This window comes from Acomys minous (genome assembly GCF_964271855.1).
Source record: "Acomys minous genome assembly, chromosome: 10".
In the NCBI taxonomy this organism is placed as follows: Eukaryota; Metazoa; Chordata; class Mammalia; order Rodentia; family Muridae; genus Acomys; species Acomys minous.
Window position 1 is genome coordinate 6,959,986 of NC_140491.1, and position 20,478 is coordinate 6,980,463.

General features: G+C 44.1%; 2 protein-coding genes across 5 annotated transcripts in view; both read right to left on the reverse strand.

The window, feature by feature from the left end:
• Positions 1–20,478, reverse strand: part of WDR19 (WD repeat domain 19) — a gene marked incomplete at its 5' end in the record, with an annotated part of 191,913 nt that overhangs the window by 80,045 nt on the left and 91,390 nt on the right. The window lies entirely within an intron of this gene.
• KLHL5 (kelch like family member 5) overlaps positions 11,772–20,478 on the reverse strand; it is a 65,275-nt gene continuing 56,568 nt past the window's right edge. For all 4 annotated transcript variants that reach the window (XM_084799524.1, XM_084799523.1, XM_084799521.1 and 1 more), the window contains 4 exons: positions 18,485–18,647; positions 16,590–16,802; positions 15,083–15,254; positions 11,772–12,852 (listed from right to left, as the gene is read on the reverse strand). In XM_084799524.1, coding sequence (XP_084655650.1) covers positions 12,796–12,852; positions 15,083–15,254; positions 16,590–16,802; positions 18,485–18,647 — 605 coding nt within the window. In that variant the 3' untranslated portion in view covers positions 11,772–12,795. The remainder of the gene's footprint in view (positions 12,853–15,082; positions 15,255–16,589; positions 16,803–18,484; positions 18,648–20,478) is intronic.

Genomic DNA, 20,478 nt, shown 5'->3' on the forward strand with positions numbered 1-20,478 from the left:
TCATTCATCCTCCCTACTTTCTGTCAGCTGCTGAGATTCCCAGATTGCCTGCCCTGAGGTTTTTCTCTCTCAATCTCTAATAAAATGGTCCCCAGGCTTTAAGAAGAAAAGGGAAAAGTGTCTTTAAAACTGGATGTGGTTGTGCATGTCTGTGACCCAAGGCCTCAAGAGGTGGAGGCAGAAGGATTAAAAAATTCAAGGACGTCCTCTTCCGCATAGTAAGTTTGGTGCCAAGCTGGGAAACAACAATAGAAATAGTCTTAAAAAGCAGGAGGACACAGAAGAGCGGGAAAGCAGAGCATATCTCTCAATATAATATATTAGAAACTTGATATCATGTGGTGTTGATTGATAGGTAGTCAACCAAACATGCAAAAGAAAGTTTTATTAAACCACCGTGTAGAGTCATTTGATAAAAGCCATTCCACTTTAAAATCAATGCCTTCTAGATGTTCAACAATCATCCACTAATCTAAATAGAGCTAATTCCTGCAAGGGCTTCAGTTCCCTATCAGTTTAGTGTGTGCTTTCTAAATGTTAACGCTTTAAGATTGGGTGACTGGAGAGAACAGTCCTATCTAAACAGTGGGCAGTGCTCTCCCTGGGAAGGCCATCCTGGGTTATATTAAAAACCATGCTGAGCAGGAGCCAGAACCCACAAGCCAATATGCAGGGGCACTCCATGGTGTGCAGAAATACCCTCACAGATGGGTCCAGAGCGGTTTCCATGGTGATTCTAACTCCAATCAAGCTGACCGTGAAGATTAGTCATCATAGTCAAGGGCCATGGGTTTTGGTTATCTTGGTGTAAACAGTGGACAGTGTCTCTCACACCACACACAGAGGTAGGTAGGTAGGTAGGTAGATGATTTGTTAAAAAAAATAGAATCACTGCCCTTTCTCTTAGACTTTCAATAGTATCTCACTCAGCTGCACTTGGGCACTACTGATAATCTAATCTGTATGTTTTTCTTGTCTTTAGAACCAGTCTTCATTGTTTTCTGGCTGAGACTAGAAATGGACCCTTTTATCCTCTGCCAGGTGGAACAGTTAGGCATTATTAACAGAGGCCATTCGAGACATTGCGGAAGGAAGTGGAAAGCCAGGCTGTCACAGGTTCAGAGTGTCCCTGCCAACACACGGGCTATTTATCAGGCTTGAGTGTGCAGTGGGAAGCCTGAGGACAAAGCACAGGGCTGCCATCGCTGTCTGTAAAGGTCTGGGTTTCCTGAGCACAGCATATTTCCACCCGGGATTCCCTGCAATGTGCCTGTGAGACTTGGAGCGAGAAGAATCGACCGACACATGGTGCCCACACAGCTGTCTGTGCTGTAATAAAAATTCTTTGTCTTTCACTCACAGGTGTCTTCTGCCAGCATCCATTAAATAACAGGTTAACCTATCAGCTCAAACAGGGCGGAGCAAATCTCAGACCCTGATAACCAGCCAGTGTGCTGGGAATCCATTCTTCTGTGTGTGGTACAATCTCCGTAGCAAACAGTCCTGTTTGGCTAACTGTGGGCTTTCGAGGCCTGGCACATCACAGAGGCACAATTGCCATCCTCCAATAACTCTACACTTGCCCTAGACTTGTACCGCAGATGCCACTCTTAAGTTACACTAAACTTCTAATAATAGATTCGAGACTTCTTCCTCGTGGCTCATCCCTCATTTTCATTCATTACGCTCTACTCAGCAGCCCTGCTCTCTGCTCTATTAATAGCAACAGTGCTGCTCAGCACCATTAAGCTTGGCAGCCCTTCTACAGTGCCCTTCTGTTGTCCTGTTACCATGGAAAGCATGTACACACACACACACACACACACACACAGACACACACACAGACACACACACGGGGGGGGGGGGGGGGGAGAAGGAGAAAAGGAGGGAGGGAGGGAAGGAGGGAGGGAGGGAGGGAGGGAGGGAGGGAGAGAGAGAGAGAGAGAGAGAGAGAGAGAGAGAGAGAGGAGAGAGAGAGAGAGACAGGCAGACTGTTCATGCACATAACAGGCCAAACTGTAGCCTGTTACTACCAAGAAAAAAAGTAAAAGCTTAAATTGTCCCTCAGACGTGGCAAATCTACACATCACAACATCGGACTTGGACATGAAGCATGCCCTTGTGAGTAAACAGGACAGCGTGAACTCACCACCACACAGCAATCTAAAACAGCCTTTAAAACTTTCTAAGCCGAGCCAGGCCGTGGTGGTGCACGCATTTAATCCCAGCACTTGGGAGGCAGAGGCAGGTGGATCACTGTGAGTTCGAGGCCAGCCTGGTCTACAAAGTGAGTCTAGGATGGCCAAGGCTACACAGAGAAACGCTGTCTCAAAAACAAACAAACAAACAAACAACCCCCCCAAAACTTTCTAAGCCCATGAGACAAATCTGGGTTGTTTTAAAATCTGGCTCTACCATTTACTAGAGAGTTTATGTACCATTAAACAGGAATAATCCAATGTACTGTAAAGATTAGTGAGATAGCACATATATGAAGTACTAATCACATAAGCAAGTTGACTTTGAATCCCTGCATTACAGAAAACAAATGCCACATGCATCTAAGATGATTAAAACATGAATTTTAAAACTTACTCCTTGTAAATGCCCTACCAGCTAAGAGTCTGACTTCAACAAAACTTTATTCAAAAAAAACTATATTTATCCTCAAAACTATATTTCCCTAGTTAAGATTGGTTTTGTTTAGTTTGTTTTAAAATATGTAATTAAAATGTATCCCTTTCCTCTGTTCAATTTCTCCCAAGTGCCTCTCCCTGGCTCCCTTTCAAATTCCTGGCCTCTTATTCATTAATTATTAGTGTTCTTTATATGTAAATCTTTAGAGATATATACATGCATTTGGCTTACTGTCGCTTGTATGTATTTTTGTTTGTTTAGGGATGATCACTTGGGATTGGATATCCATTTAAGGTTCCCATTTTGGGGATAGATTAAAAATTCTCCTGCTATCAGGAGTTCTTCATCTCTGGGTGGGGCACTGTGTGATTTCCCTCATCCACTCTGGCAGGCCACCCACCTGCTGTTGTCTTGTTTAAGCTGTTGAGATTCCGGGGTTGTAGCTTCTGTGTCTTACCTAAATGATACAGTCTTGCAACTGACTTCCGGTCCTCCTGCTCTTACAACCTTTCGGCCCCCACTCCCATGACGTTCCCTGAGCCTTAGCTATATGAGTTGTAGCTGCATCAGTTGTGTCTGCGCACCCCATAATCACAGGCTTTCTGCCTTTCAATCTGTTGTGTCTCTGGGTGATGATTTGCACCTGCTGCATAAAGACGATTCTTTGGTGAGGGTTGGGAGCCACACTTGTCTAAGGGAATAGGGAGAGGAAGTGTGTAGACGCAGTGAGGAGTTAGGCTGGTGTAGGGAAGTGGCAGCCGTAGGTTCTCCTCTAAGATCTATGTGCTCAGTAGCCACAGGTGATGTCTAGGTTTACAGCACCAGGCATGAGTTCCTTCCTGTTGATGAGGCCTTAGATCTAATTGGACAGCTGCTGGTTACTGCCATGACGTAAGTGCTACTGCTGCACTTGAGGGCTATTTTGCCTTGCTGACCGTGGTTGTTTCCTGGGGTCAAATCTGGACAGGACTTTTGAATGCTTTCCCCTCCTGACAGCTTGTATAGCATCTTCTGGTACTATGAAAGCTAACCCCCAGGAAGGAGGCTTTTGGGTCACATCAGCTTCCTTCCTCTGAGGCCAGTGTATGAAGCATATGGTGTCTTCAGTAATAGGGATTTACCATCAACTTCTGAGAGGAAACCAAAGGCAACAGCAATTGTTTTGGGAGTCCCTTGGACTTTCTTGACCAACATCTTGAAATGAGGTGTTTTACATGCCTGGTACTGTGATTTTTGTTAGATACTCCATGGCTCTTACAGGAACATTATCACCCCCAAGTGGGTGATATTTCCTTTATATATATATATGCAATTTTATGTATATGTATATATATGTAATTTTAGATAAATATAAAAGAATATGACTCTTTTTAGACTTTTTTGTTTTGTTTTTTTGAGACAGGGTTTCTCTACATAGCCTTGGTTGTCTTGGACTTGCTTTGTAGACCAGGCTGGCCTCGAACTCACAGTGATTAAAGGCTTGCACCACCATGCCCGGCCTTTTCAGACTTTTAAAGCATCTTTAGTATTATTTATCACTCCTTTCTCCCTCTCTTTTTGTATTGATGCCCTGATTAGTTTTATATGGGGTCTCATGTAGCCCAGGCTGGCCTCCAATTCTTTACATAGCAAAGGATGACCTCGAACTCCTGACCCTCTGTCTGTACCTTCCAAGTGCTGGGGTTACAAGTGTGGTCCACTGTACTCTGTTCACACGGTGGTGAGGCTCCACTCAGGGTCTTCACACTTGCTAGGCAGACATTATACCAACTGAGCCACATTCTCAGACCTAGAGTCCCGGGGGACTGGGCGTTTTTCTCTAACTTGAATCTTCAAAAAAGACTTTTTCCACTTTGTCAAACTACAGATTTAAAAATACAAATTCTAAGCCAGGTGCAATGGTGGTGCACACCTGTAATCCTAGTACTCTGGGAAGGAGAGGCAAGCAGATCTCTGTGAATTTGAGGCCAGCCTGGACTATAAAGTGAGTCCAGGACAGCCAAGGCTACATAGAGAAACCCTGTCTTGAAACAAACAAACAAACAAACAAACAAACAAACCATCACCACCACCACCACCAACAACAAAACTACAAATTTTAAATAGATCCTAGTTCCAATCATACTTGCTGTTTTTTACTATAGACCCTGAGACTCTGTGTTCTCAGTGGTCTGGCTGGCTTCAGTTCTGACCCATCTGTCTCAGCCTCTAACATGCTGGGATCATAAGCATGCACCACCATGCCCAGCTCTTTAGCTCAGCATTTAAAGTCACTGTAATTGATGGAAAAGAGAACAGTAAGCTAACTAGCATTAGCTACACAGAATCGTGAGCTCGCATGATTTGTGTGTGTCCTGACGATGACGATACATGGCTTACCCTCACCTTGGGGGTCCTACCACTGTTCCCTTGGCTTACCCTCACCTTGGGAGGTCACATGCTTAGAGGTTGATGTTTCAATCTGTTGTGGTCTTCTCGCCTTGCCCTGCATTTCCCCTTCTCCACCCTGTCTCCTGGGAGGCCAACAAAACCAAAGGGCAACTTTGTAGGTTTGGCAAACAGTCTGGGGCAAAGTAGCTCAGTGCTCTGCTGGTTGTTCTAGTGTCTTCTGTTGCTTAGATTTTTATGCTCCTAATTCTTTGACCATCCTTTGATGCTTCAAGGAAAACATATTTTGGGTTTTTTTTTTTTTCAAGGCAGGGTTTCTCTGAGTAGCCCTGGCTTTGTACTTTAGATTGTGACAAGTGTCTTCTTAGGGAGTGTTTAGAAATGTATCTTTTTTACTATATAAAAATTCTGCTGTCTTGTACAGGTCATCACAGATGCTGTGGGTTCACGAGCTGCAGCATTTGTGTCGTGCTTGAAGACTGTTCCTCAATACTCCCCTTCTGGCTTTTATATTATTATTATTATTTTTAAAAATATATATTATTTTTAAAATATATATGTATGAGTGTATATATTGTGTGTGCTCATGCATATATGCACATATGCATGCCCCAGGGCACACAGTGTAGAGGTAAGGGGACAAATTTGGGGAGTTGGTTCTCTTCTTCCACAGTGTGAGTTCTGGGGACCAAACTCAGGTCCTCAGTGCATTTACCTGCCGAGCCACCTCATCATCCCTCTCTTATCCCCTCTCTATTCCCTCTTCTACAATGTACGCTGAACCTTGGAGGGTGATACAAATATCCCATTTAGGCCCGAGCATTCAACAGTCACTTGTTTTCAGTGATGAGTCTCTAGAGTAACTCTTTATTCCCCACTGCAAAATGTAGCTTCTCTGGCCAAAGCCGAGAGCAGCACTGACCTCCGAGCATTAACAACCATGTAGATGGTAGTGTGCGACAGGCACAACATCCACTTAGCAAAACAGCAGTAGAGTTCTCACTAGGGCTTCTGACACGCCCAGCTGTGGCCTTGGATGAGGTATACAACCGTATCAGGCGTGGGTTCCCTCTCCTGGAGCAGCCTTTAAATCCCACCCGAGAGAAGCTGTTGGTCCTTAGCAGCCACCCTACGGTAGTCTATTGCTCTCACAGACACGTCTTGCCTGGCTCGCTAGCAGTGCAGGCTCCACAGCTGTGTGGACCCGTGATGACTTTACTTCCCAGCAGCCCACACACCACCTCTCAGCCTGTGCAAGCTGGCCATCTGGGAGGAAGCTTCCAGCTCAGCTCCAGCTCCATTTCTCTCCTGTAAGCACTATTTCTTATTTTAACTATCCCAGGTTCCGCATGTAACACATTAACTCCCCCACCACTGAAATACTGAGTGAAATGTCACCACATTTGAAGATGTGTGAGGAAAGAAAGCAGACCTGTGCCCAGATTCCTGTTGAAGGTGGTTCTTATGGCTCTTCCAATAGGTCGAGAGGAAGAGCAGACGCCTGTTTGCAGTTTGCATCGGGCAGTTACTGCACTCATCTGTAGGCCTCCATACCTTTTGGAATCATGGCATGGTGGTATACATTTTTGATTCTAGCACTCAGGAGGCAGAGGTAGGCAGATCTCTGACTTATAGGGCAGCCATGGCTATACAGTGAGACTACTGTGACAGTTTTGGGTTTTGTTTCTTTTTCTTTTCTTTCTTTCTTTCTTTCTTTCTTTCTTTCTTTCTTTCTTTCTCTCTTTCCTTTTCTTTAAAAAAAAAGATTGCTAGCCTTAGTTTTACTTTTAAAAGATATTTTTATTTCAAATTATGTATACATATATACATATATGTATGTGGAGTGTGTGTGTGTGTGTTTAGGGTGTACATGCTTGTGAGTACGGGTGCCTGCAGAGGCTGGAAGAGGGCTCAGGAGCCTCTGGAGCCGGAGTTACAGTGGTTGTGAGCCACTGATGTGGGTGCTGGAAACCGAACTCAGTTCTTCCACAAGCAGTATGTGCTCTTAGCCACAAAGCCATCTCTTCAGCTCCTTATCTCAACTTTAAACAATAATTGCAGATTTGTTTAACAATATGTTGGTCTATAAGATTACCAATGAGCTGACGGTTGCCCCCGCCTCTGCATGTGTCCACCGCTGCCTGTCCCTGAATGCTCCTTACTTTCTGATGCTGCTCTGGCCGACTCATGCATCCCAGCCGTCTCCTAGCCGACCTCCATCCCCAGCACAGGGAGAGTCCTCAGGTGTTCTCTCTTAGTTATCCTTGCGCTCCACTACCTCGGGTGTGATTCAGCCCAAATGTCAAATCTCCTTCATATTTACATCCATACAAAGTGAGTGAGGGCCACTTATGAGACGGCATAACAGGTACATACTACCTATACATATATTATAAATATAAATATATAAATACACGCTAAATAAAAAATAAAGATAAAACATACTCCAGTAAGCTCTGAAAGAACTTTGCTTCATGATCTATTTGTGTGTAAGACACACGCCTCCTACCTTTTTATTCAGTGTCCTACTGATGAGGTTTCTGAGGTCAAGGAGTCTCTGTTGGATTAACTCCCTCCTCGTGTCCTCTGCAGCTTCGCCCCTGCGATCCTGATACAGAATCAAATAAGTAGGTCAGCTTTGCCAAACCTATTAGTGACATTTTCTGACATTCTCGAGCGACACAGCTATTCCTGTCGCTGCCCAGAGACGGCTTTCTGCTTGGCAGTTTCTCCCTAACCCTCTCACTCCAGCTGCCACGGAGCCCGGATGTGGCTGTCCACAAAACCGGCTCCACCCACACCTTTGTTAAACTCAGCTTAGCTTATATTTACAAAAGTGGTGCAACTTTAAAGGAATCTACTTAGAAATTTTAGTTGAGACCTTCATTTCGAACAGTTCCTTAGTTAAATTCTTTTTCTTAAACTTGTTATTGCCGCTCTGTGAATTTCCCATCACGCTCCTTGGTCCCCATCATCTTCCTGTCCCCTCGCTGTAGATCTGCATAATGACCAGTGCTGGGAAGCGTCTTTTCATGTGTTTGTCATTTGTATTGCTTCACTGGAAAGGTCTATTAAGTCCTTTGCTGTCTAAATTCCTTTTATAGTCTGGAATTCTAGTCCTTTACTAGATATATTTTATGCAACTATTTTCTCCCATTTTGAGTTTTTGTTTTGTTTTGTTTTTTGTTTTTTTTTTCACTTTGTGTAATTCCGGGCATGTCTGAGCTAGACATCGGGTGTTTTCCTCTCTGCCCTACTGACTTGAGGTCTCTCACTTGGCTGGAAGCCTGAGCCAGAACTCTTGGGATCTGCCTGTATCTGCTCCCTAGTGCTGGGCTACAGCCCTGCTTATGTAAACATGGCTCTTGGGTATTCCAACTTAGGTCCTTGAGCACACTCAGCAGCAAGCCCCTTAGCTTATGCTTACCCGCTGAGCCACCTCTCAAGTCCATTTATTTATTATTTATTTATTTATTTTGGTCTTTTCCTTGCCTTTCTTTTTTTTCTTAAGACAGGACAGTGTCTCATTATGTAGACTAGGTTGGCCTCACACTCAGAGATCCACCTGCCTGTGTTGGGTTTGAAGGTGCGCACCACCACACCTTGTCGGCCTTTCTTTTCCTCCCCCCTCTCCTTCCTTTTTAGAGACAGGGTTTCACCGTGTAGGCTTGGCTGTCCTGGACTTGCTTTGTAGACTAGGCTGGCCTGGAACTCACAGAGATCTACATACCTCTGCCTTCCCGAGTGCTGTGTGCCGCTGTGCCTGGCTCCCGTCACTTTCTGGATAGGCCAACAGGTTTGATGTCCAATTTATTTTTATTGTTTGTAGTTTTAGTGTCATATGCAGGAAACTAGGCCTGAGTCCAAAGTCACCAAGGATATATATGTTTTCTTCTCAGTGCTGTGGTTTCAGCTCCTGTATTCAGATCTTTGATCAACTTTGTATTAACTTTATACACAGTGTGAGGGCCGAACTCTCCTCCATGGGGATGTTTTTCCTACATGGTTTGGCATCCTTGCTGGAAATCAGCAAGTCTAACGCACTTTCCAGAGTCACTTCTGGACTCTCTACTCTATCCTCTCAGGCTGCAGGCTTACTTACGTATCTGTACCAGTGTTGTGATTAATGGAGCTTTGAAAAAAAAAAAAAAGAAATTGGAAAATCTGAGTCCTTTCTCACTCCCCCGTTATTAGAGACGCCGTCTTATTGGTCACTTTCCGGTCTCTTACAATTCCATATACATTTTAGGATTAACTTTCTCTATCCAGCAGAATTGTCTGTGGTCTTGGTAGGGAGTGTACCAGCTCTCTAGACTGTGAGGCTGCTGTCATCTAAACACTTGTTTTCCAACCTGTGAACACAAGATGCCTTTCACGTATTTACATCTCCTCTATTTCAGCAATGCACTTACCATCTACACATACCACCTCCTGGGGAAATGCGTTTTTCATTTTCCACATCTTACAAAAGGCATTGCTTCCTTAAATGTATCCCACTTTTCTTTGTTAGTGTACAGAATCGTTATTGAATTTTTTTTTTTTTTTGAGACAAGGTCTCTCTGTGTAACCTTGGCTGTTCTGGACTCACTTTGTAGACCAGGCTGGCCTCGAACTCACAGCGATCCACCTGCCTCTGCTTCCCAAGTGTTGGGATTAAAGGCGTGTGCCACCACGCCCAGCTTACATTACTGAAATTTTAAGTTAGCTAGTTTTTGTTTTGGTGTGGATTCTTTAGACTTTTTTTGTTTGTTTTTGGAGACAAGGTCTCTCTGTGTAGTCCTGGCTGTGCTGGACTCGCTTTGTAGACCAGGCTGTCCTTGAACTCACAGAAACCCACCTGCTTCTGCCTTTCTGAGTGCAGAATTAAGGGTGTGCACCACCACGCCTGGCGTTCTTTAGACTTTAAAATGAGAGGTTTATATTGTCTGAATATAGTTTTACTTCCGTGTTTTTAACCTGAATTCCCTATTTCTTTCTCTTTTCCTGATTTCTCTGGTTACAAGCCTAGTTCAGTGTTGAACAGCACCAGCCAAGAGGCTAATCTTGATCACAGAGGTGCGCATCTCACTCTTGCATTCCTGTTCTGTTGGCTGGGGACTTTCAGAAAAGCCTGTTATCAGGTTAAGGGGATTCTCCTCTTCCTATTCTTTTCTTTTTCTAACCACAAAAGGCTACTGGCTGTTATAAATACTTTAAAAATCAATTTAATAATTTCTTGAAAGACACGTATGGTATATACTCATGTATAAGTGGATATTAGCCATATAATACAAGACAACCATATTACAACCCACAGACTTAAGCTAAATAAATAACAAGGAGGACCCCAGGGAGGATGCGGAATTCTCCTTCAGAAGGGCAAATAGAAAGACTCCACCCAGCAGGGGATGGAAGCAGATGCTGAGGCTCACAGCCAAACTCTGGATGGAGCACAAGGAATCTCATGGAAGAGCTGGGGGATAGAATGACCAGGAGGGGACAGGAGCTCCACAGGGAGACCAAGGGAGCCAACAAATCTGCACCAACCAAGCACTACGCACTGAGAGGAGCTAGATCCTCCTGCTCGCATGTGTAGTCACTGGGTAGCTCAGTGTCCACGTGGGTCTCCTAATGTGGGGAGCAGGGGCTGCCTCTGCACGGACTCTGGTGCCTGGTGATCACTTCCCCCTGGCGGGCAGCCTTGCCATGCCACAGAGGAAGAGGATGCAGGCAGTCCTGATGAGACTTGATAGACTGGGGTCAGAGGGCTCTCTCTTTCTGGAGAAGTAGTGGGGAAGAAGGAGGGTGCGTAGGGCCAGGAGGAGACAAGGGAGGGAACCACACCGGGATGTAACGTGAGCAGATTAAAATGAGTAAATGAATAAATGAATAAATAAATAATTTTTCCTTCTCTTTCATTCTATTACCATAGAAGATGACATTGTTTTCTTAAGAATTTTTTGATTATTGACTTGAGCTCTTTACTTGTTATGGTTCTGTACAGATTTTTCACTTTTTATGTCAGGTTTGTTTTGTTTTTGTTTTTTTGTTTAACCCAGATAGGGTTTCTCTGTGTAGAAAAGCCCTGGCTGTCCTGGACTGGCTTTGAACTCAGGGAGATCTGCCTGCCTCTGCCTCCAAGTGCTGGGATTAAAGGTGTGTGCCACCACGCCCAGCTAAGTCAGTTTTTATAATTTGTGTGCAACTAGGAATTTGTTCATCTTATCTAGGTTATATAATTTGTTGGGATTAATGCTTATTTTTAATACATTTCTTTATAGTTTACTCAAGTAATGCAATTTAATATTTAAGATATTTGAGATACTTTATACATTTACTTTCCTACAGTAAAATGTATATATAATTCTATGAGTGATTTAAACAAACTTTTCTTTAAATATTAAGGAACCCGATGGGCATGGAGGCGCACCCCTTTAATCCCAGTACTTGGGAGGCAGAAGCAGGCAGATCTCTGTGAGTTCAAGGCCAGGCTGGTCTATAGAGCAAGTTCCAAGACATCCAGGGCTACACAGAGAAACCCTGTCTCAAAACCAAAGCAAAACAAACCTCCAAACCCAACTAAAATGAAAGGTATCCTAATATTAAATAAGAATATACTACCATAACATTGTACTTAAAAAGGTGGGAAGGTGGGGCTTTAGTTTATCTCCATTTCATAGTAAGGTAATGGCTTCTCCCTTAAAGAGAATGTCACACAATATTGCTGCCAGGGCATGTTACAGGCAATGAACAAGTCATGGAGACTATTAACATTCACATATGTAATTAGAGTTTACAAATGTACAAAATTTTGAGTAACAAACACTCTGAACTCATTTTTCAAATGTTCAGTTAACACATCCCCCCACACTGTTTCTTCTTTATTACAAAGAAGCACAAAGGGTTCCTAACTGTGTCAAAATGCTAGGAGCATGGCAGCGGGCAGAGGGTAGGGACAGCCAAATGATCGTGTCAGCATCAAAGAGACAAAATCAAATAGTCTTTTATAATATACAAGAAAATAAATCCACATGATTACATACTAGTTGGGCGGAAGAGCATTACAGAGGATACGGTATTTATTTTCTCTACATCACCTTGCATATCTTCATGTAAAGCACTCTGCTTTAATTTCAGGGACATTCTACCGTACTTCTTCACGGATCTAGATGGAATGGAATGGCTATTTACGTAGGACCCAGAGATCCTATCAGGTTTTTATTTGGTCAATCTTATTTTTAATGCCTTAAGTGTTTTTCTTTATTCTTGGGTTAAAACAATATTAGTAATAAAATTCATAACTAGAGCATACATAGTATCATGGTACCTGAAAAATCTAGACAGTACAGTCTTTAGTACGCCATTAAAATAGTGGTTTGATTAAAGGATAGACAGTATGGAAGCTCATGTATGACAAACTTATAAAATAACATTTCAGAAGTTGGTATGCTTGTACTGTAATAACTGGACCACGGGAATAAAAGGTGCCTGACTAAAAATAGGTGAAATTCCCAGTAAGTGCTTGATTGTTCCGGCGGGAGAGCACTTGTGCTCGTATTGCATATCAAGAAGGTATGTTTCCGGCCCACCAGCTGTAGCTCTGATTTACTAACAAGTGGAGTGTCTCAACCTGGTATATCCATTCTTTCCCCCACTGTCTCAACATCTTCACTTTGAAACACAGCACTTTGTGCCTAGGAATGTGGCACTGCACGCTCACTGAAAATGAATCCATGGGTGGGACTGTCCTTATATTATAGAGGGAGAGGGCATCTTCCTCTAAGTATGACGTCATATCTTCACAGTCACGACACACGCTCCAGCTCTTCCTAGGCACAGCGGAGCAACCTGAAAGGGACAAGAGACACAGGTGTTGGGTGTGGAGGAAGATGTGTCCCCTAGTGTACTGTGTGAAAGATGAGCGGTGTGACAACCAGACAGACAGTCAGCTAAGACAACTTACTAAACACAAGGCAACCGCCTCCTGCTTTGGCACAATGCTGCAGTGGGCTGGGCAGTGGCTTTAGACTGTTCCATCTCATTTCAGGCCCTCTATAGATGCCCTTTTATCCATTTGTTATCCAAATGAAAGCAGCTATTTTTCAGGCATAGGTATGACAGGTTTAAGCTCACATTTCTAGGTGCTTAAAACAACATCAGTAGTGGCATCTGGCGAGATAGCTGTGTAGCTACAGATACTGGTTTATCGTAAAGACAAACTAGGCTCGTTCCTGCTTATGATCAAATCTGTTTCTCATGGATTGGGCTACGCCCCGCCTGTAACCTTAACTACAGATGGTTCTGTACTGCCTGTTCCAGGAAACTGTGCCTCTGTTTCAGGAGGCTGTTATGACCACCTTGTTAATGGCCACTTTGCAGCCATGTCTTTGCTTCAGGAGGTTGTCATGACAACTTGTTCTGCTGACGTTCTGCTTCTGTGACCCCATCTGCTTGCTTGCTGAATCCCCCACATCTGAGCTATAAAAACCCTGTCTTCCCCATGGCCAAGGCTGACCTCTTGGACACTGCCCATACACATGAATAAAAAGGCTTGCTTTAAATAACTAGGCCATGATTTGGGTCTTTCTCCTCAATCTGTGGGATTAACTTTTCCCACTTCCACTTTCCATTGAGCCATTTCACTTACTGAAGAAATAAAACTGAAGTCACATAATTGAAATCCCATTATTCTATGCTCTTTCTTTTTCAAACTTAAGTTTAATACTCTTACTATCATCCTCTCCCTTAGCTTCTTTGCAGTTAATCTTCATGATTAATTTTACTGGATTTTAGAATCAAGTAGGAAAATGTGTCTATGAAGGCATTTCTAGAGACTTAATTGGGAGGGAAGCCCCGCCCACCTGAAGGTGGGTGGGCTTATTTCATAGTAGGGCACTGTGGTGTTTGAGTAAGAATGGTCCCGTAGGCTCATATATGTTTGGTCCCCAGCTGAGAAGCCTGTTTGGAAGGATTAGGAGATGTGGCCTTGTTGGATGGGTGTGGTCTTGAAGGAAGTATGTCACTAGGAGTGGGCTTTGAGGCTTTAAAAGCACGCACCAGGCCCACTCTCTCTGTGTCTGTCTGTCTGCTGCCTACGCATCAGCATGTAAAGCTCTTAGCTCCGGGGCCATGCTTCCTGACACGCTAATAATGACTAACCTGAAACGTAAGCCAGCCCAGTTAAATGCTTCCTTTTCTAAGTGGTCATGGTGTCTTTTTACAGCAATAGATCACTGACTAAGACAGGCATCAATACTTAATGTTCTATACCTCCTGACCTCAGACACAATGTGACCAGCTGCCTAATGCTTCTGTCACTATGCTTTCCCCAGTGGATGGGGCCTCTCCAGAAAGAGATGTGGTTAGCTAGAAGTCTTTTGCAGATAAGCTTGCCACACTGAGTGTCCTGCTTGTTAATGTAACTTGGGTTTATCATGTTTATTAGATTATAATCAGAAATTTAGTATGCTCCCAAATATTGAGTATTTAAAAATTATTATTCATATATAGGTAAACTATTCAGATATTCCTGAGCTACTATCATTGCTTATTTTCTACCTTTGGTACAGCCCTCCTGTGGTCCTGTCAGCTCTACTACTGCAGGAAATTTTCTCAAACAAATGGTAGTTAACAATTTATCTAAATACTAATTTATACTTCAAAGGAATTTGGATTTTGTTATAAAATCAGACATTGCATCTTGTTTTTTTCCATATTTAGCCAAGAGGGAACTTTATTGCCTTCAAAAAGACTAATTTTTATTTTATTAGGCATATGAATGTTTGCCTGCATGTATGTATATGTATCATGTGTATGCAGCGTGCCCATAGAGTCCAGAAGAGGGCATCAGATCCTCTGGAACGGGAACTGGAGGATGTTGTGAGCCTGCATGCACATGCTGAGAACAGATTTGGGTCCTCTGCAAGAGCAGCAAGTGCTCTTCACAGCCGAGCCGCCTCTCAGCCCCCACATTTGTGTGATACGTGTCCACGTTGGGTAAAGTTGAGTGGGTCTTATCAAAAGAATTGTTTTCATGATGAGAGATAGAGGTGAGATCATGAGAAATGAAACGGCATACCTGGGTCCACTCGTTCGTCTGGGGATCATAAGCTTCCACTATGTTCAGGTAGGTCTGTCCATCATAGCCCCCGACAGCATACAGCTTGTCACCAAGCAAGCAGACCCCCACCGCGTCCCTGCTAATGCTCATGGACGCCACTGCAGTCCACATGTCTGTTTTGGGATCATATCTGAAAAAATATTTTACAGCTGGAGTTGACATTGCTCTTGAAATGTTTTGTGTACAAACTTGTCCTTCAAGTTTAGTTTCTGTCTTATCTGTGATATAAATATGTCAAACACATTTTAGAGAAAAAGATCAGAATTTTCCTAAAAGACATCTAACTTATGGTGTTATAGATTCATTTAGTAGATACAGCACACTTAAGAACTCAACATAAATATGAAAGTAAAGCTGTCTCAAGGCTTCAGTGTCCCCACTGGAAATGTGGGCAAAGCAATATATTAAGCTCTGTGCAAGATGACCAAAAGGCCCAGTTATGGGAGCTGCCCGTTTTTTCTTGCTCTTTTAAAACTAGAACTGCTCACTGGTGTCATTTAACGGGGAGACAGTTCATGCTAACACGCCATGTGGTTCTTGCACAGTGTCAACACCTGTCCTTTTCTTGGTGTAATTAATCACACTAAAGATTCCTGGGTTTCCTTCCTGGATCATGCCATGAGCAGAGTTGGGATTCCCTCCCCCACCGCAGGTGATGCGGTGCAGCTGTAACTTAACTGCCTTCTGCAACAACCCAGGTCTGCTTGTTGTTCGTGACTGTTGTATCATCCGCAAGCCTTGATTTTAAGGCTGACCACCCCTATTGTCATTTACAGTTTACTAAGTAAATCATTCTAACCTCAAAACTGAGCCGTTCTCCCTCTCGGGTACTCCCTGATTTCACGTTCCTCCTTAAGATCTAAGATCCTTACTAAGCCGAACGCTCTGTGTGACCCGCTGCACTGACTCTGCCTTCTCCCCTGGCATGCATACCACATGCAGACCCTGCCACTCAAGTCTTCAGGTTCTCTGGCGGGCCGGAAGGCTGAGTTTCTTATGACCAATGTGAACGACTTGGTTAGACCTTTAAGACTCGTAAGAGCGTCTCCTTTTTCTTTATCATTTCCAACTATTTCATTGTACATCAAAATGGGCCAGACACGTGCCTATCCTTGTCACTTCTTATGTGCCTTCCAGCCCTAACTCATTCTTTCTGAGGTTCATCAGGCTCCTTTACTTTTCTGGTGAGGGTCAGAGTGCAGCACGAAACAGCCAAACAACAAATGCTTGTCTCAATGGAGGCCATTACATGCTCATTCCCAAGACAACAATGTGAGGAGACAGGAATCCAAGCAGGCAGTTGGGAGACAGGCAGAGAGATGGCCAGAGAGGACGGCCCCGTGTTCACGGAACTGTGCAGAGACTGTGCTGCAAGTGATGGATGCTCACTACAGACTTACGGCTTTTTCTGGAAGTGTGCCAAACTATTTTTTGTTTATTCTTAGCTTCCTTCACAAGAAATTACCTCTCCACACAGTCTGAAAGTCTGGAAGTCAAGTTGGAGGTGGGAGCATCGTGCCCCCCAATGGCGTAGAGCAGCCCGTTCCAGGTTGTCACTCCGACACCGCCTCGCCTTTTTGACATCTGGGCACACAGTGTCCATTTATTGGTATGAGGATCGAAGCATTCTACCGACTTGAGACAAGAACTCCCATCGCGACCACCAACTGCATAAAGCCTGTAAAAAGGAACAAGTGAAGTGACGGAGAGAAACCAGTGCTGTGAGCACGCTTACCACAGAGAGCCCATTCCTATGATAGTCCATTGGCTGTAAGGTGCCATCGGTGATGCAACGTGCTAAAGACGCTAAGAAAGAAGATGTGTTACACCTAAGAACGAGGTTCACTTCTCTGCCCACTAGGCTCTTACAACACTAACACAAAAGACTTAACAAATTGCTCCTGAGGAAATAAAAGCTTGGACATAAATAGAAAACATTTACTAGTATTCCCTACTCCTGTTTGGCTTTTGAGCCAGGGTCTCACTGTGTAGCCCTGGCTGCCCTAGGACCCATTATATAGACCAGGCTTGCCTCAAACTCCTAGCTCTGCCTCTGCCTCCTGAGTGTTAAAATTAAGGGTGCATGGTCATGCCACCCATCATCTTGTTTTTCTTATATCACAATTCCACAGGTGTCGATTTGAACTTTCCCTCCCCTCTTTCTGTAAGTGATAACATGAAAGCAATAAAACAAAGAAATTAATGAAAAACAACCCCAGGGGTTTTATTCTATGGTGGAAAAACAGTTAAAAGGTTTGTATTTAGTCCTCATACAATTGAGAGCTGAGACCCTGTATAAACCTGTTTATTTATAGCAGACAAGGGGAAGCAAATGCCTTTTCTTAAATCCATTCTGGGGTCACCAGTCTACCAAGAGAAGAAAGAAGAGACACAAAAGTAAAGATAATGCAGTGAAAACGATGGAGAGAATTTTTTTAGGGAAGTACTGAGAGATCACAGTATTTTAAGTTTTAAATCTATGTACCAATTTTTCATTTTTCATATATGTGCATATGCATATTTTTGTATAGGTGTGGGCACACAGGTTTGTCGGCACACATACATGTGCACGTGTGTGCCTGTGGAGCCTGAGGTTAATGCTAGGTATCATCGTCCTTTGCTCCTCTACCTTATCCACCAAGGCAGGTCTCTCAATCAAACCTAGAGCTCCTGGATATGGCTGGCTTTGCGAGGCAGCTTGCTTCAGTGACACCCTTCTCTGCCTTTCCAGGCTGGACTGGCAGGTGGCCTGTCATATCCATCTGATGACAGGTAGGCTGCTGTGCCCATCTGATGGCAGGTGGGCTGCCATATCCATCTGATGATACATGGGCTGCCGTGCCCATCTGATGTTCGTATGAGTCTGAGGATCCTCGTGCTTATTCAGCAAGTGCTTTAATAGCAAGTATCTCCCCAGCCCACTGCAGTTCTTTAAAAAGAACATATATATATATTTTTTGAGACAGGGTCTCTCTGTGTAGCCTTGGCTGTCCTGGACTCTCTCTTTGTAGACCAGGCTGGCCTCGAACTCACAAAGATCCACCTGCCTCTGCCTCCCGACTGCTGGGATTAAAGGTGTGCACCACCACACCTAGCTGAGAGCATATAATTTTGAAGGTATTTAAACCATCAGATTGTTGCTGTACAATTTAATATTGGATATTTATATTAAGCTTATTTACTCCAAAGTAGAAATGTGTAGTCCCTGCAAATTAGAATGAAAGCCCCACTAAGTTACGAGCAATTAGGGCCACTGTGGACAGAAGCCACTGGGAAGGTTCTGGTAACACACTGAAGTACCCTCTGGCAATAATAAATTGGTTTACTGTGACTGAGACAGAATGCCAAATGTCTCCTTACTTGCCACTTAGTACTGCCACACCTACTGTGCTCCTGGGGGTGGACATAGTGGCAACAAAATTCCACTGGCGAGCCTGAGGGTCCCAGCGCTCCACTGTGTTCAGATAGCTCCAGCCATCGTGCCCTCCTACGGCGTACATGGGCCCTTCCAGTACAGCCACACCTGCAGGTGGACAGGAGAGGGAGGAATAGAAGACTTGCTCAAAACCCATATTTAATCAAAATGTAAGTACAATACATCTGAAACATGCAATCGTAACTATCATAAATGTAGGCTATAGCCATCTGAGGAAAGTGGGGCTGAAACAGCATTGGAATTCTTTTCCTGGAATTTAGAGATACAACAGTGCAGAGCTATTTTAAAGCTCCGCTGGGTATACATACTGCTGTTACTAGGACATTCTTCAACACTCAGTGTCATATTCTTTCTCCTCCAAGACCTCAGAATCCTAGGTTTTACTGTCGCTGAGTGTGACCTCATAGCCTTGTATTTATTGGCATCATCATCGGGGAACAGAGTCAGAACCATTTGTTAATTTATTCAGCAAACATCTCTTCAGTTTCTACTAAGTTACAGGCACTCCACAGACCACAGCAGGCAAGGCCCCTGCCCTTCTGGACCAATACTGTGGTTTACAGGACACAGATATGAAATACATATCAGGTTGTGCCAACTTAAACAGTGGAGCAGTTAAAGCAAAGGCAGAGAGAGGCAAGGAACACCCGTGTGACGAGGTGACATGTGAAGAGAAGCATCAATGCTACAGAAGACCATGTACAGAGTAAGAGGTGCAGCTCAGTCACAATGTGCTGGGGGACCAGAAGTGTCTATTTGGCTGATCAGGGAACTAACTGGAGGGGAGAGAAGATGAAGGAGTCAGAAGTGATGCTTCTGACCTCATCCCTCATAAGGATTTAGGTTTTATTCTGAAGGATGGAGGCTCGGCCAAGGATTCCTTGCTTTCTCACTATGTAAACTAGGCTGCTCTCACTCTCATGATCTTTCTCTACTTCCCAAGTGATGGAATTACAGGTGTGTGCCACCACATCCTGGCTTAGTAGAAAATTTTAAAAGAAAGATTTATTGAATGTATATGAGGCTCTGTCTGCATAAGTGCCTGCAGGTCAGAAGAGGGCACTGGATCCCATTAGACATGGTTTTGAGATGCTATGTGGTTGCTGGGAATTGAACTCAGGAAGAGCAGTATGCACTCTTAGCCTCTGAGCCATCTCCCTAGCCCCAGAACTGTGGGTTTTAAAGAAGGACGTGGTGAGGTAGGAGCTCATCTTGTGGAACCCTTGGGCCTCTGATACCTTCTTGACCCCCACCATACCAATCTCTATTCCCAGACAGTTCTCATTTCTGGGTGCTGGCTTTGAGGGCGGCCTTTATTCTACACCTGTCTTTTATTATGACCTATCCTGTACTTGATTGTAGTACAATCTTTCTCCAGGCTGTGATAAAGTGGCTTTGTATGTTTTCCAGCGTGGCCCTGCGGCTCCTCTTAGACAATGGGGAGTGTCTTGCTCCACTGGGGAGTCTGGGTTGACCATAGCCTCTTTTGCCAGTGAGACAAGAGTAAACATGATGCAAGCAGAGGCGTGAGAATCTGCCCTGTGGCCCACCTTCTCTCTCTGCTTTGGCTTCCCTGGGATGCTGCCACACTAGACGCATAGATGAAACTGTCCTACACCATCCAGCCCACACAGATTGACGAAAATCTATCCGAGATAATCCACAGCACCAGAGCCCATCCACAGCAGCCAAAGCCAAAATGAATGGCTGAGCCACAAGCCTGCAGCTGCATTAAAAATGCATCATTGTTTTATGCCAGATGTGGCAGTCCAGGTCTGCAGTCTCAGCACTGGAGAGGGGGAGGCAAGAGATTAGGAATGCAAGGAAAGCCTCAGCTACACGTGGACTTCATGAGACCCTGTCTCAAAACAAAGCTACAACAAAAGCTTCTCCGCTGTGGAGTGGTGTGTTATGCAGC